The sequence below is a fragment of the Procambarus clarkii genome, chromosome 11, assembly GCF_040958095.1.
Source record: "Procambarus clarkii isolate CNS0578487 chromosome 11, FALCON_Pclarkii_2.0, whole genome shotgun sequence".
In the NCBI taxonomy this organism is placed as follows: Eukaryota; Metazoa; Arthropoda; class Malacostraca; order Decapoda; family Cambaridae; genus Procambarus; species Procambarus clarkii.
In genome coordinates, this window is record NC_091160.1 from 42,942,134 (window position 1) to 42,956,107 (window position 13,974).

General features: G+C 39.7%; 1 protein-coding gene across 3 annotated transcripts in view; it reads right to left on the bottom strand.

Moving 5' to 3' along the window:
• The window catches only part of LOC123758447 (bridge-like lipid transfer protein family member 3B), a 95,849-nt gene that overhangs the window by 77,368 nt on the left and 4,507 nt on the right, over nucleotides 1-13,974 (bottom strand). For all 3 annotated transcript variants that reach the window (XM_045742879.2, XM_045742880.2, XM_045742878.2), the window contains exons 3-7: nucleotides 11,771-11,962; nucleotides 10,665-10,772; nucleotides 8,414-8,531; nucleotides 8,112-8,278; nucleotides 6,111-6,315 (exon numbers count right to left, since the gene is read on the bottom strand). In XM_045742879.2, the coding sequence (XP_045598835.1) occupies nucleotides 6,111-6,315; nucleotides 8,112-8,278; nucleotides 8,414-8,531; nucleotides 10,665-10,772; nucleotides 11,771-11,962 (790 nt within the window). The remainder of the gene's footprint in view (nucleotides 1-6,110; nucleotides 6,316-8,111; nucleotides 8,279-8,413; nucleotides 8,532-10,664; nucleotides 10,773-11,770; nucleotides 11,963-13,974) is intronic.

Here is a 13,974-nt window from a genome sequence, read left to right on the forward strand (position 1 = left end):
TTTTGAACCTTCTCTTCAGTGGCTTTCCAAGCTTACTCTCAGTGTGCCTTGACCGAGGAATCCCGCCAAAGGACAGAACATGAAACTGTTCTAAACAGAAAACTGGAAAATACCCAGGTTAACTAGAGCCATCACCCAGGAAGCACAGAGCAACACGGGTGTGGGCAAGCTGATCCACTGTCCGACATTGATAATGCAACAAAGCATGAAGGTATCGAGCCACCAATAAATAGCTAGAGTGCCAGAATCTACGGGTCTAAATGTTAGCAGCATTTTCTGCATATCATATACACTTGGTTGCAACCTGGCCTTAGAGTTGAGAACCTCAGACCAAGGATGCAAAAAAAAAACGTTGAATGTAATGAAATGCCAGTTTCTGGGCGAGCCCGGAGGCTCCCTGAAGCTGTCTTACTGATTAAATGCCATACTACTTAAGTGTCATCAGTCGCAGAGTTCTTTGTTGCCTACCGGAAATCAGAGCCAGAACCTGACCCCCTCAGAAAGTCACAGGGAGCAATGGCCTATGAACACTTTATATTTAAAGAGTATCATACTTGCCATCGACCAGGGAAGGCATCAAGAAAGGCAGACGAAACAAAACAAACCACTGCCTAGTTGCAAATTGCGACCTACATCGTTAAAAGAGCAACAGAACTCCCAAAAAAAGCAAAAGCAAACAAACAAGCAAGCAAAACTTTATGCAGGCGATGAGTCACAATAACGTGGCTGAAGTATGTTGACCAGACCACACACTAGAAGTTGAAGGGACGACGACGTTTCGGTCTGTTCTGGACCATTCTCAAGTCGATTGTCACAATCGACTTGAGAATGGTCCAGGACGGACCGAAACGTCGTCGTCCCTTCAACTTCTAGTGTGTGGTCTGGTCAAGCAAAACTTTGTCCAACTCCCCCCCCCCTCCCACCCATTAGCCCCACAGCCATCAGACAAAAAATATGGTGAACTAGAGGCCTAAACAGAGGACAATGCCAGAATACAGACAACTCATTCTTAAGCCAGAGCACCACCTTGACCATAGAGTCTTCTATAGGAGATGCCACCTGAAATTGATGGAAGGACAAGAAAATGGTCAACCGAGCTTCAACAATGACGGAAACTATAAATCCATATTAAAACCAAGAAGAGGCTCCCTCACGCCAAAAGATCCAAGGCTCAGCTCAAGCCAAATGATTCGAAGTTCTTCTGAAGCCAAATGATCTGAGGTAATAGTATCAGGCATGAACCGACTTTCCCCAATAACCAGGAGAGGAACACTAAAACCATTGTTGCAGATATTTCTGAAATTTGCCATAAAGCCAAAGACAAGTTCTCATACTGGCATCTAAGCACACCAAAATTTGAAACTAAAGAGACTGCCACCTGAACACCTCTAAAATTCATACATGAAGACACTAGAAAGTGAGGGGACGACAACGTTTCAGTCCGTCCTGGACCATTCTCAAGTCGATTATGAATGGTCCAGGATGGACCAAAACGTCGTCATCCCTTCACTTTCTAGTGTGTGGTTTGGTCAACATATTTCTGCCACATTATTGTGACTCCTCGTCTTCATACATGAAGATTTGCAGTGTTGTGAACCATCCAAAAATATTATATCTCCAATTGTCTGCATAAGACAGAACCATGGGAAGGGCACTGGCAATGAATAACAATAAAAAATAGAAGTGCAGAAAGCAGTTTTGAACTATCCGCCATGTAACACTCGAAAAACATAACATTGGATCCTCTCTAACTTCGTTATAACAACAGTGCACAACTTTAACTGGAGGAGAGAGAAATGCCACCCCCATCAGTTTCCGTCCAGGTGTAGTGTGTTACCTGCAAACATCACTGGAACCTGACGTTCAGCAACATATGCTGGTAGCTTCAGTTTCTAATCGAGATGAAAAAATTCACCACCATACATTAGCATATCTTTGACACCAGCAAAAATAGGACACATCAACTTCTCCGTCAAAATTGGATGAGAGTGAGAGATAATGTTTGCGAGTACATCTGAAGCCCCCAAATATAAACTCTGAAGGGCCAAACCCTGAAAAGCCAGAACTAAGTTTTCTCAGAGGTCATGTCATCAGAGGTGATGCTCACTCTTGTGACAACACAAATAACTGAGAAAATCTGAATGCAAATGGACTATGAAACTAAGTACCATCTAAAGGTACTGCAACTTCTGCACCATGTAGTGGACTCACCTCACCGAGACTACAAACCCTAAATAGAGCAGAATCTGGAGAAAAAATCCTTGCCTATCTCTGATGCAGCCATGTAGTTCTTAAGCAGGTCTGGAAGATGCCAAAGATTCAAACACCAAAAAGCAGAGAGTGGAAAGCAGTGCAGCAACAGGTCGCACAAAAGCCCCAGGAATATACACAGCATCGATGAAGTGATAAAGAGCCGACAAGTGTAAGAAATGGAATGAGGCCTACAGCCACACTTGGCTTGGTGGGCACAGATGATGCCTGTAAAATCAAGGCCACTCAGCAGCTGCTCAAAATTCTGACTTTTCCCATTTGTTGTTCATGTTTTCTTCCATAACAAAGAATACACCTCTCCTGGATGATCAGCATTCCAACTTGCTTGGATGGTTCAAGTCTTTCCACTGATCGCATCAGGAATTATTTACCCATTTAAGGGGACATGTTGGCTGATCCTTTACTGTTCTATTTGCATTCTTTTTCCCAATACTAATATCAAATTGCTTGGTGGTCTTTCCAGGTCTTTAATTCTCTTTGCCAGTTGTCCTCTGTTTTTGAGTCAATAGTAATGTCCTTTCTTGTCTTGACTATTTGCCGAGTGTTATCTCATACAAAATATTGTCAACTAAAATTTGGCCTTGGTGGTACTACTCTTACTTTTTTTTTTTTTGGGGGGGGGGGGGGAGGAAGATGTTTCTTTCTCTGCTGCTCAGTTTCTCAATTTCATTTCCTTGGTACCTTGTTCCAAGGTCACACTTTCTCAGTTATTCGTCAGATGGTTAGTCAGAGCAATTTGTACATGTATCTGTGTATGCATAATGTGCACAAGTATGCTACCATTACTGCCTTCTTTGCCAATACTGGCAAGCCTCTGGCTTACACTTGGGTTCAAGGCTTCTGGCAATCAAACAGCGCAGGCTGAGCTTTACCTTTGGGATGTTCCCAGTCCTACTGAAGCAAGTGTGGCATCTTGACAGCTTTCCAGTCACTGAGCTCATCTTTTCTCAAGCCCTGGGACTCTGGCCTTCTCATCCAATAGATCAGCTCTTTTTCCTTATTACCCTATTTTTTTTTTAGGCCAAAGACCTAAAAAGTCCTATAGAAAAAGACTATTCAAGGCACTGTTGTGAATATGCAACAAGAAGCTACTTAGGGGCAGCCCAACAATTAAGCATAAATAAATGCTCCTTTCAGTAGCTCCTCATCCCGCTTTTGTTCTCAGTTAGGATCGGGGACATTTCAGGGAAGGCACCTATGTGGCACCTATGTGAGACAAGCAGACAAATTGAACCATGGAATACCAGAGGGACCATCTGGTGGTGAGCTTGGATACATGATATGTATATGATATACATGATTTATTAACACTGGGGCAAATTACAGCTATCCCTGCATCCATCACCTCTACTTTTTGTCAAGATACATAGTTTATTGCTGACCAAACCACACACTAGAAAGTGAAAGGACGATGACGTTTCGGTCCGTCCTGGACCATTCTCAAGTCAATTGTGTCGTCGTCCCTTCACTTTCTAGTGTGTGGTTCGGTCAACATACTTCAGCCACGTTATTGTGACTCCTTGTCTGTATACATAATTTACTTTTACTTTGCACTTTCTGGCCAGTTTTACTTGGTTATGAAGTAGATCTTGGATGCCCATATTACTCCTTGCCTTTACAAGCACACAAGACTATTCTTGGTGTTCAGTAGACAGCACAAGTCCCGACACCTAGCAGCATTGTGCATCAGGGAGCTCCCGAGGCTCAGCCCAGAAACTTATTCAAATAATTAGATTAGTTTTAATATATGTGCACAATAAATACATTTATATGTAGAGAGTGAGTGTGTGTATAAATGTGGGAATGAATGTGTATGAGAGAGTGAAAGTGCATGAGAGAAAGTGTGTATGAGAGAGCACAAGTGGGTGTATGTGTGTGTGTGCGCGCGTGAGCGCATGTGTGTGTTCTTCCTCCACACCTGCAGCTTCCCACACTTCAGTCTTATCATTTATACACCTTCCTCTTCCCCAGATATATCTGCTGGTATTCATGTTCACGGTATCCCTCACACTTCAATTCACCCACCAAGCCCTGCCTACCATTTTTATCCCCATTTATGCAACACTACACACTACCCTAGTAGTCTTAGCTGCACATTCCTCGTATACACCAAACATATCAAATGAAGTTCTTTTGTTCATACACTCTTGCTCCAAGATCAGTGTAAACTCTTTGTATTCACAAAATAACTTGATTTTCTCTCAACCTTTAATCCTACACCACCTCTTGGAGCCTTCTCTGCCACCATTATCCATATATTTTTATTTTACATAGCACCATTATGAGGCAAGACAACCCCCCACTAAGGAAATTTTGGAGCATTACGATGCAATTGAACTCACGCCTCTAGCCTGCCTTGAGCACACTATCTGGGAGGCCAGAATTGTGCGATCAGTCCCACTGCATGGCCCCCAAATGTTTCCGATGAATACATCACATTACTCTAAGTTTGGTAAGGAAAACATAGCATATTGATATGCCCTTTTACGACTTTTACATCAGTTACTATACCCAGCATGTACTTTATACTTGTAGTGAGATGCATGTTAATGTCAGTGACTTTCTTCCCCACATCTTAACCATTCACCCTGAACCTTGTGCACTTATGTAAAGTGTGGGTACCTATAGTTGTGGATAAGAAACCTCTTCATCTTACCATGGTCCTTCCCCCACCCTAGGCAAATTAGGGGTGGTGGGGGACCTTATCCAAAGATGCTATCCCTTTTAAGACGACTACTCTACCATGCAAATTGCCCATCTCAAATCTATAAGTTTTTTGTATTATACGGATCTCATTCTCCATATTACAGAAAATAAAAAACAATACTTTCATTTTCACTTCAATTATACCATTTAAACATGAATGTCACATACACAAGAAATTGAACTGTGACCCAAGTCATTCACAGCAAGACACAACTCTTCATTCATTCAATGCAGGGATTCTCACCTGGGATACACGTGTCCCTAGGCCCTCGAAGTACTGTATATGTACCCCTGGGTAGTTTGCGATACTTTCTACAGACAAGTTTTACATAAACTGAAAGTACCAGTATTTTAAGAATCCTCCCCCCCCCCCATAAAAAAATTTCCCCACACGTATCTTTGTGGTACATGTACTGTACACCACAGTGAGAACACCTGCCAAGACTTGCTTCTGATATTTTCTCTCACTCCTGCTTCCTATAATCCGTATCTCAATAACACTCTTCATTCTCACTTTCCGATTGTCTCGCATAAATCTAACGCATGAAACTAACCTTCCATATGAATGTTCACAACTTTTAGCATCATTTATTTTAGAGTTAGTCCTCTAAAATTCAAACTAGCTCTCTGTGTTCTCTAGGACCTGAGTAGATGCATGCCCCCAGATTCATGAACAATTTTGCCCTTTGTGGAAGGAAAGAAATTAGGGAAAATGGGTGCCCAGCCCACCTACCCAATGCCCTTATCACAGGAAATATAGGGCTTATTGCAACACACAGTAAGATGTGAGGTTATCACATATGTATGTCAATGATAAAAGTGTTTCCATATATCTGGTGCAGTAGTTAATTCATAGTAAATATTGTTGTATAAAAAATGAACACATAACAGTGATGGAAGTGGCAAACATTAAAACTTTATTAATATTAAGAATAAAAAAAAATTAACTACTAAAGAACTGGTACCAAAGTCAGATGAAAATGAAGGGGAAAAAAATACCAAACTGCTTAAAAAGTAATTATCTCTTATGCACAGACAGAAAATTGCCCAAAAATATCAGCCTATGTCACAATCTCAATGTGTACTACAAAAATATTGCCACAGACTTGCATTCAAAACGTGAATGTACTTACGTCCAGGATCATCACAAAAATGCAAGTCGATCCTCTCCGAATAAAAGTGGTAGGAAGTCTCCGGCACATCATACTTGTTAAAGGCTTTAGTCAGATTGGTTTGGGCCTGTGGTGCCCATCTACCACTGCTGACTTTAGCTCCACGTTGCTGTGCACCACTTCCTCCGACATGCTGTGTTTGCTGTGCCTGGAACTCCGGCAAAGACTGTCAAAGAAAATGGAAAAGGAAAACAAATTTGTTAGGACTTTAATAGTATTGATGGCAGAGCTTACACTTCATAAACCCGAATGTTGCCCCGACATGTGGTCCATTGCATGCTGCCCGACATGAGGTCAATTTGTAATACTGTACTGTATTATGCTCCCATAGTCCTGAATTTCCATATATAAAATTTAATGGAAGATTAATGACCCACCGGCATAAAAGTTTACAAAGGAATAACGCTTCGGGCGTTTCTGCCTGAGACGTTAGGCGTAATAGTGGCTTTACAAGAATGTAAAAACCTCAATGCTATAATCTCAAACCAAATGTACCTTCTTGTATATATATTAATAAATAATAAATAACCAATGAACAAAGGCTATGAATACTGACTGACAAACACGGCTAAACATTTTACTGGACAGTATTTATTTACAGTAGAGGATGAAAATTAAAGAAAAACTGAAATAGTTAATTACAGTGGCACCTCGGCTTACAATTGCCCCGACTTACGATATAAATTTGATCGGAAAATGCGACTCGACTTATGATAGTGTCGTCGACTAACAATATTCGTTGATACACGTTTGGGTCGACCAAGCGCAAGGTTCCCGGTCGTGCGGGCCGACCTGCCTCAGTTTACTAGAGCCGCTCGCTTAGTGATGATCACGCTTATAAAAAATTCCTTTTTTTGGTGATTTTTTGCTTTTTGAACATTAAACTAATTATTATATATCACACCATGGGTCCCAAGAAAGTCACTGTTAAGGTTCAACCTAAGAAAATAGTTGTGAGTAGAGGTAGTAGAGGATGTCCCTTCCTTAAATGTGTGAAGTATGGGAAGAACAGCAAAGTTTTATTGAAAAAACTCGCCCAGATAAAGCTGTAGCAGGCCATTGCATTGACCTTTAAATGACAATGTGATGTCTTACTACAGACAAGTGTTAAAATGTAGGGAAAAAAACAAGTGTCTTTAGACAGATTCTTAGTAAGACAAGCAAGCAGGGAGTCTCAAGCAGGTCCTAGTGGTATGCAGGCAAAACGTGCCAGAGAGTGTATCCCAGAAAAGTCATCACTGCCTGATGTGATAATGGAAGGGAACTCCCCTTCCAAACACTAACACCTCTTCTCCTCCTCCCTCCTCCTCACCATCTTCCATACGCCATCAAGAGTCCTCCATGAAAATAAGATAAACATATGTACTGTATTGTAGTTAGATAATTTTTTATTCAGTATAAAATGAATTTTTAAGTTAATATTTTTGGGGGTGTGGAATGGATTAATTCAATTCTCTTTATTTCTTGTGGGAAAAATCGTTTCGACTTATGATACTTCTCTGGGAACGGATTACCATCGTAAATCGAGGCCCCACTGTACTTTACATACACCCTTTGTGTACCAAAGCCTTTTCCTCAAACAATAGAGATAAGGAATTAGTAAGAACAACAACAAAAACTGTCAAACCTATCCAGTGATTTTATTTTATGTTTATCATCTTCTTTTGAGGTGACACCATCTGATCTTTTTTTATCTTAAATACTCTTGCAGTGGTACTGCAACTTAGGCCCCATTCTCTTCTTAGGGGAAAATGAGAGGCTTCACAAGTTTGCCTCCTGGCAAGTACTCACTTAATTCTGGGGGGAAAATAAATATAAATAAGGCATTGAACATAATGAAATGCCTCTTTCTGGCAAAAAGAGGCATTAGCTGGCAGGTCCTTGGCAGCTTCCTAGAACAACATTGAAGGCCTTCCAGACAATGTATTTTATTTTTATCAGTTAAATATATATTTAACTTACTTCTAGCTTCCTTATAGCCTTTGTTTTTTGTGATTGCTGAGTTGCTTGTCGAATTAGATCCGAGAGCGAGTCAAGAAAATGGAAAGCTGCAGTGAGTTGGGAGTCGGTTAACACCCACAACACATCGTCCATCAGCAACACCAGACGACACCCAACTACCGAGCAGTCTGTGAAATCATTTTTCATACAAATTAGCTTTTTCATTACAGAAAACTAAGATTTTTGCTTTGAGAACATCCTCTATTGCTCACATAGTTATGTAAAAACATTCGGAAACTTGACATGCTACTACCACACTTTACCTGCTAATTTCTTTTTAATAGTAATTCTGCAACGTGCTTGATTAGTTATAAGTCTGAGGGGTGTGAGCGTTTGGTCACGAGTTGACCGAGCTTCTATCCGTAACGTTTGCCAAGAGAGCTGAAATTAACACGGAAAAATACCATTCTGAATGAGCAATGTAAATAATGCATGCAAATCAGTAGTATAAATTACATTCTATTAACAGAAGAAAATTATATTATCTACTTCTAATTACAAACTTTGTACAGAAAACTAAACCAATTTTCTGACAAGCACAGTCATTTGATTAATGAGTTCTAATATGATCTTTCAAAAGAAGTTGTCCATTTAGGTACAGTACTCCCAAAACAAACTTATGGTTAAGTGTGCACATCTGATGGCAAATGACAAAGTTAAAAACTGAATGAAGGTAAATAAGATAGAAAGAGATCAAACTAATTAATTTAGACATGCATATTAAGTAAAAACTTATACTTGCAAGTGCATGGAATAAATACCAAAATCTGAAATATAGTCAGTCCTCCATCTGCAAATTTGAAGAAAGTAAGTGTACAAGAACACAAGTCGACAATCGACTTGAGAATGGTCCAGGACGGACCGAAACGTCGTCGTCCCTTCACCTTCTAGTGTGTGGTCTAGTCTACAAGAACACAATTTGGCATTAACTAATTCCAAAATAAGAAGTTTACTGTCATAGTCACACACACACACACACACAATTCCATTTTTTGCACATGACTGGCAGGTCTCATTGTCCAGATTATTTTTTTGGCCAGCATTACATTTCACCTCCCACTGCTCAGCCCAGTTAGTGATGTGTGACCCAATACCACATTACGACCTTTATGACTCGTGCCAACTGTTTCACCTCTCATAAATGGTTTGTGTTACATTCTTACAGCATAATTCCTCCCAATCATTGTGCAAAGCCTAGTACACCCAAAGATATCCCTATGAAGAACTTAAAAAGAATATAGAAACCACCACAAATGTAAGTCATGAGAGTGAGGAGACTACAACATTCATCAGTGATGGTCACAACATAAATAAGCCACAAAAACACACCAGATATTTATGTAGTTTTTGTAAAATATTTGCGAATTGTTGGGAGGGGCAACTGAAGGCACGTTTACAATGAATCCAAATTTGAATAAAAATTTGGAATTCATGAAGGGTTTTGAATCTTCTCTGACTTTATACAGGGAGATCTACAGTTGAAAATTGTCCATAATATGATAGTCCACCCAACTTATGGTTGCTCAATTCACAAAAAGAAGTACTGTATTGTATACTTTAGGTTGAACACATGGTATCCAAATGCCTGGTAACCAATGATAACTGTATCCAACACAAAGCAAGAAAACATATGAACACACATCTGTTCATATATGAGCATATATTTAATGCTGTAAATGGCATATGTCATTCACAAACAAATGATTTGGATAATGTGCAGTTCACACTGAACATAGCTCTCGTATCTTATAAGAGCTGGGCGACACGTTCGAGGGGTTAGAATGCCTGTAATTCCTAGACAGGTCATCTTGAGGTGTGCATGGGCAAGGTGGCACTCAAGAAGTGAGGGGAGGTGGCCTAATGTTTTTGTGTTTCTTCGATTCCACCACGTGTCCAGGTCTTCCCCGAAGATCAAACTGCTGACCCACCCCAGGATGCAATCCACAACAGCTGCTAAACTCCTAGGTACCTATTTACTGTTAGATGAAGAGGCATCAGGTGAAAGGAAACATGCCCAACCATTTCTGTCCACCCCGGGAATCAAACTCAGGATCTCTGATTTTGACTCAAGAATAAAACCAACTGTACTGCAATATATATGTTCTACATGATATATTGTATATGAATAGCACACATCTAGTTCATACCAGAAAATTTAATGAAATTGAACTCTCCACAAACTGTAATTATTCTTGGTTGTATTTAATGATAACCTATGTTTAGAAAACCCTTATGACCTGTTACCAAGTTACTTGGATCATATTTTCTATTAGAAAACAGACTTGTACCACTGGAAAGAACAAATTACTATCTTAAATTAATACTGATGCACAAAAAAACTGCAAAAATAATCAAGTTGTTTGACCCAAAATGGACAAAATAAGTAAAGGATCAAAATAATAGTGTCATTGGAAATGGATTAAAACGAGGTGCCAGAGGTGTACTGTATTCCTTAACCCATGCAACATCAATGTTTGACAGGCAGACTATATCTATTCAAAGTAACAAAATTACCTCTTTGAAGATGAGTACTTCTCCTCGATCTACATCTTTCAGCCGTGTTGTCCGAAGGTCTGCCTTGAGCCAGAATGGGTTTTTGGAATCCAGTACGATTCGAGAAAGCTAGAGAGACAAAATGCATATTATTTAATATTATTGATGAAAGATATGATAAAGGTAAGGTAATTATGAGGAAAAAGCTCCAAGTTAGTATGACTATATAGCACTTGAAAGGGATACGAGGACAAGGAGCTTGGATACGATGGCGGGAAGAAATGGTGCATAAATGATCTTATAACCTAAGTGTGAAGAACTCAAACTCATATTATTACAGTACTGGTCATGAAAAAAACACATCCAATACCACCATTCTAGAGAAGCAGAGTTTTCTTTTTGTCTAAATTAATACACAAAAGAGGCTTTAAGTGCACTTTTTAATAGTTTTACTTAGTTGCCTCTTAAGGCAAGCTTCCACTGTTAAAAGGGTAGCTCTTGTTTAGTCCAGCAGGGCAACATTCAAGGTGCTGAAAACACCTTCCTTTCTGGAAGGTGGAAGGTTTACTGGAAACACAAACGTACTATCAGGGGTCACCAAAGAGGGCTTGGAAAGGGCTTTCCAAGTGTATATGAGTTTTTCTTACACAGATGGGTACATGAGTAGACAACTTCTGATTCTTGTTAGCAAGCTGAGAAGCTCCCCCTTACCATGGCATGTACGTTTTCCCTGGAACACGAACAGCCAATTGACCAACAACAACTATAATCCCAATTACATACGACCAAGTGAACAGAGGCGAACAGTCAAGGATTGATGCCTAGTCAATCCTCCCTGACCAGAACTCGAACTCAGAACAAAGTCACTCATGAGGCACATGGTGAACACTAACTGGGAACACTTCACCATCAGGGACTGCAAATGGGCCTAATATCTAAAATGTTTGACAATTTTGTTGTAAACACTACCTTTACTCCGTTAATATATGTGACATTATCACATGCACACTTAAAGAAACAAAATACTGTACACAATAGCTTTAACAGCATACCTGGAAGAGCGAGAACTGCTTTAGACATTATGTCAGCTAAAACTTAAGAAAATATACTGTACAGTAATGAATTACCTGAAATGAAGCATGAAATGCAGGACTACGAAAGGTGATTAGCACTGAGTTAACAGTAACAGTCATGCCATCAATGACCTTGTCAGAGAAGCCATAGCGTCCTCCCGAACTATAGGATGGGAGGACGGACTGGCCACCTTGTGATCGCAGTTCGGTGCATGTCTCCATTTCCACCTGAACTTCATCCAGGCTCTGTAAAACACACACATTATTAAGATGAGAATAGATGAGACATTTAGATAGTTAAGATATTTAGATAGATAAGATATTTAGATATTTATTCAGGTCAAGGTACATACACTGAAAATGAGTTACAAATATAATGTCGGATTAATAGATAGAGCTAGTACATACAGTGCCTGAAGCCACTAATATGCACAGTATTTCGGGCAATTACTCAATTACTACTAAAAGCTAAATTACTATGACAAGTTGCACAATAACTTTGGAAATAAATACTGTATGAATGAAAAATAGAAAGTTGTTTGGTACAAAGCAAGCAAATTTAGATATTAAATTAGTGTGAAAATAAGGATGAGAGTGTAAAGTACAGTAGCTTTATTAGTAAATAAAAGGCTTTTTGAGAAAGGCACATGACTGCTTCCTTAGACGAATGCCTGCTATTCCCAAGGACAAGACTCTGCACCGATAAGGCATACAGAGGGATTGTTCAAAACTGAGAGGAATGTGTTGGACAAAATATTGCCTTAGCTAACATAAGACATCATTCTAAGATTACATATGGAGGAACACTTGAACCTTAGGTGAGTATTCTATATTTTTGACACTTTCTACATCTTGATTAATATTATCATGTCTTCAGTTTACAGTATTTAGTAAAGCTGAGCAGTGTTGAATGGACAAAATTAATATACTGTACTGTATTTGTGTGGGAGGGTTTGTATTTGTGCAAAAGGAAGATGAAACTTTCACCGATGACAACAAAGAAAGGAGCGAGTTACTGAGGAAGCAGTACGACTCTGTTTTCAGCGAGCCATTAAACGCACTAAAGATTGATAACCCAAATGAATTTTTCATGGATATGATACCAACATCAAATCATATATCAGACGTCGCCCTATCCCCACTAGATTTTGAAGAAGCCATAAACAGTATGCCTATGCACTCTGCACCAGGCCCGGATTCTTGGAACTCCATACTCATCAAGAACTGTAAAAAACCACTATCGCAGGCCCTTCACATTCTGTGGAGACAAAGCCTAGATACTGGCATTATCCCTGACATACTAAAAACAGCAGAGATAGCACCACTCCATAAAGGAGGAAATAAGGCAGAGGCAAAAAATTACAGACCGATAGCACTAACATCGCACATCATAAAAATTTTTGAGAGTGCTAAGAAGTAAGATCACAAAATACATGGAATCACAGCATCTCCATAACCCCGGACAGCATGGTTTCAGAACAGGGCGCTCTTGCCTGTCGCAGTTGCTGGACCACTATGATATGGCATTAGATGCTATGGAAGACAAAAAAAATGCTGATGTAATTTACACAGATTTCACAAAAGCTTTTGATAAATGTGACCATGGTGTTATTGCACATAAAATGCGTTCAAAAGGAATTACCGGGAAAATAGGCAGATGGATCTACAATTTCCTGACTAACAGAACCCAATGTGTAATAGTCAACAAAATAAAATCCAGCCCATCAACCGTGAAGAGCTCAGTCCCCCAGGGTACTGTGCTTGCTCCAGTACTTTTTCTCATCCTCATATCGGACATAGACAAGAACACAACCTATAGCACTGTATCATCCTTTGCAGATGACACTAGGATTTTCATGAGAGTTGGCAACATAGAGGACACGGCAAACCTCCAATCAGATGTAGATCAGGTCTTTCTATGGGCTACAGAAAATAATATGGTGTTTAACGAGGATAAGTTTCAGCTCATGCGCTACGGAAAAATTGAAAATATAAAAACGGAAACCACGTTCAAAACTCGGGCAAATCATAACACAGAACGAAAAGGCAATGTAAAGGATCTGGGTGTACTCATGTCGGAAGACCTTACCTTTAAAGAACACAATAAAATAGCCGTTACAACTGCAAGAAAAATGACAGGTTGGATAACAAGAACTTTTCACACTAGAGATGCTATACCGATAATGATACTTTTCAAAACGCTTGTGCTCTCTAGAGTGGAGTACTGCTGCACAATGACAGCCTCTTTCAAAGCTGGA